The sequence below is a fragment of the Sinocyclocheilus grahami genome, unplaced genomic scaffold (assembly GCF_001515645.1).
Source record: "Sinocyclocheilus grahami isolate Dianchi unplaced genomic scaffold, SAMN03320097.WGS_v1.1 scaffold3664.1, whole genome shotgun sequence".
Taxonomy (NCBI): domain Eukaryota; kingdom Metazoa; phylum Chordata; class Actinopteri; order Cypriniformes; family Cyprinidae; genus Sinocyclocheilus; species Sinocyclocheilus grahami.
The window spans coordinates 1-3,181 of NW_015508752.1; the positions used below are offsets into that span (position 1 = coordinate 1).

The 3,181-nt window shown below is 34.0% G+C and overlaps 1 protein-coding gene across 1 annotated transcript in view; it reads left to right on the forward strand.

The window, feature by feature from the left end:
* Nucleotides 1-215: 215 nt before the first annotated feature.
* The window catches only part of LOC107576424 (NACHT, LRR and PYD domains-containing protein 12-like), a gene marked incomplete at its 3' end in the record, with an annotated part of 14,535 nt that continues 11,569 nt past the window's right edge, over nt 216-3,181 (forward strand). The window contains exons 1-2 of the mRNA XM_016262603.1: nt 216-292; nt 1,590-1,703. Coding sequence (XP_016118089.1) covers nt 243-292; nt 1,590-1,703 — 164 coding nt within the window. The remainder of the gene's footprint in view (nt 293-1,589; nt 1,704-3,181) is intronic.

The following is a 3,181-nucleotide window of genomic DNA, read 5'->3' on the forward strand; positions in this document are numbered from 1 at the left end:
GTATTTATCTAATTATTTTAATTCATTATTATAAGCATAGACACATGCTTTGTAGCGCAGTTTTTTCCGTTTTCTGTTCTTCTAGTATTTAACTGTAACAGCTGAAGCATCAGAAGTCTCACTCATTCACAGAAAACAGCTTACTTCCAAAACAAGGCAGATGAAGGCTGTTAGCTTAGCTTAGCTTGTGATTGTTTCTCTTCCATTCAGAGTCAGTGGAGATCAAACTGTTCAGATCCATCATGAGTGAAACACAGACATCTGGAGATGAAGATTTGTTTCCAGCACGCAGGTACTTTGAGAAACACATTACATAACTTACTGACTGTTATAGAAGAGATGACTGTAGATAAAGCCATAAAGCCCCCATAAGAGCTTTTCATTAGTAATACTTTTTGAAGATTTTATATTAAGAGGATTCTCATTATAATGGATTAAATCTGTTCTGTTTTAGTTCAGTTCATCAGAAGAGATCAGAAGCAGAGTCCAGCTGTGTGTCTATGAAGAGTGACGGGTCTATGATTCAGCCGCCAACAATAATGTTTAAGAGTGGAGATACACGGCCTGGTCTCAGGTATAATGTTTGTATAAACATATAAGATTATAGCATGACATTTATATTATCATATATGATCACAGTTCAGTTGACAAATTCTGTATGACGAACTGTAATGTTGTTCTGTTTTAGTTCAGTTCATCAGAAGAGACCAGAAGCAGAGCCCAGCTGTGTGTCTATGAAGAGTGACGCGTCTATGATTCAGCCGCCAACAATAAAGTTTAAGAGTGGAGAATCACGGCCTGGTCTCAGGTATAATGTTTGTATAAAAATATGATTATAACATGACATTTATATTATCATATAGGGGTGGACGATATGACCAAAATCTTATATCACGATATAAGTAACTTTATTTCACAATAACGATATATATAACAATTGTTATTTTTGCTTTTAATAATATGTTTATGATATAAAAACTTTTGATATCATCGAATTGTCATAATTTTTGTCACCAGTGTCAATATCACACAAAAAACTAATTCAATCTCACTGAAGATAAGTAAACAGTCAGTGATGAAATAAGAATAAGAAACTAATTGAAAGCAACAGAACAAACAACTAGAATAAATATAAGAAATGCTACATAAAGTGTATAAATGAATCAGAAGCACTGTGTAGTCTTCACTGTGTAAAGACGGGCATTTTGACACATGTAAGTATGTGTATTTAACTGTTCAAGGCCAATAAAGCAACACTAATTCTCTGAGCAGCGGATTCTTGTGCCTCTCAGACTGCGCTTAGAAACAGACAGCACGTGCGTATAGCGCTGTTGTTTGTGTTTCAATAAAGACGATAGTCCAAAATCTCTACCGGTTGACAAATTTCTATCAGTTAATAGTGTATATCAGTATATCACATGTATTATCATACATTTTATTGCATTTCAGTTCACAATTTTTTTGTATAAACACAGTGTATACAAATATTATAAAGTGCTCTTTAAAGTGAAATTGATCATGATAAATGTATAGTTGATTTGTTGCATACAGTCATTTAAAGGATGAACTTTAATGTTTCTCTGTTTCAGCTCAGTTCATCAGAAGAGATCAGAAGCAGAGCACAGCTGTGTGTCTATGAAGAGTGACGCGTCTATGAAGCCGCCAAATAAGTTTAAGAGTGGAGATACATGGCTTGGTCTCAGGTATAACATTTGTATAAAAATATCAGATTATAGCATGACTGTCGGAGTAGGTTTCTGCAGAAAGCACACAACGCAGGACATTAGAAGAAACAAACCGTTGATTTCCAGCAAGGTTCTGAGCACACAGGGGTAACTAAAGTAGACCACAACCACATTAGCATCAATGACAGAACAATGAACAGACGGAAATCAGGGTTTAAATACACAAAGTTAAACAAGCAAACTGAATGAACAACAGCTGACTTTAATTAGGGACTAACAGGCACACACTGGGAAACTGGTGCTGTGTTTGAAATGTCATACTATCATAATACTCATAATATTTCTGCTGTATCCAGCATGTACTGTATACTGTGCATAGTATGCAAACTTTCTGTACGCATCGAATACCCAGATGATCTACTATATTTCCCAGAATCTGCAAAGATATTAAATAATGCAAAGGTATTAAATAATAATAATATTGCAGTGAAATAATATTTAAAAACATAATATATAAATGAAAATAATATTTCAATTATGTAAACAGACTTCAATCTTTAAAAAGAAATGGGAGTGTCTATTTACTTTAAGTGCAAATATCCCAATTTGTTGGCAGAGGATATTTACATTAACTCCGCCCAGCAATGTCTAGTTGGTATAAACAGCACTACAAAAGATGCACATTCACCTGAAGTATCCGTGGCATAGGGAGTAAAACCTGAAGCAGTCGTTTACAAGTATGAACTCTTATTAACAAGACTTTGTAAAAACAACAGTTAGCACATTTATTTGTAAGGTAACAACCTCGACAGCTGTGCTGAATCAATGTTTGTCATGTGACATCTCTGTAGCATACTACTCTGAAACATTACTTGTTGCTTATTGTATACTGATTCACACACTTTTCTTTAACAAAAATAGTAGGCAGTATGCACTGTGTACTGGGCAGTAAGCTAGTCAGTCTCTCCAGGATTTCTCGGGACTTTTTTCTGACTTTTGCAGCCTACAGTGACTGATTTTGTGGCAGCATTTCTTGTGTTGTTTTGCAGTGAAAATATACCACAGACAACATTGTTCTAACATTTTTATTACCTTTCTGACCTCAAGATTCACTGGGTTCTTTAATTTATAAAAAGAGAACACTAAAAAATTAAAATAAATATTTATCATATATCATACATGAATTTCTAAGGACTCTAAATTATCAACATTAAAAATCTCTACAACATGATCAAAATCATTAGAAAAATCATGTTAAAATCTAACAAGTAATGATACAACAGTGTTTTGAGGAACATTTATTTGTTCATCCCGCAATCATTGTAGGCGTACTGAATTGCACAACGTTATAACAAATCACAGAGGCGTGAATGAATGTACGCTTGTCACCTGATCCACAAATGCACATTTTCCTGATCCACAAATACACATTTTAATCGCTACATGCACAAATTATGATACTTTAATACAAACTATAACATTTGTATTCACAAATA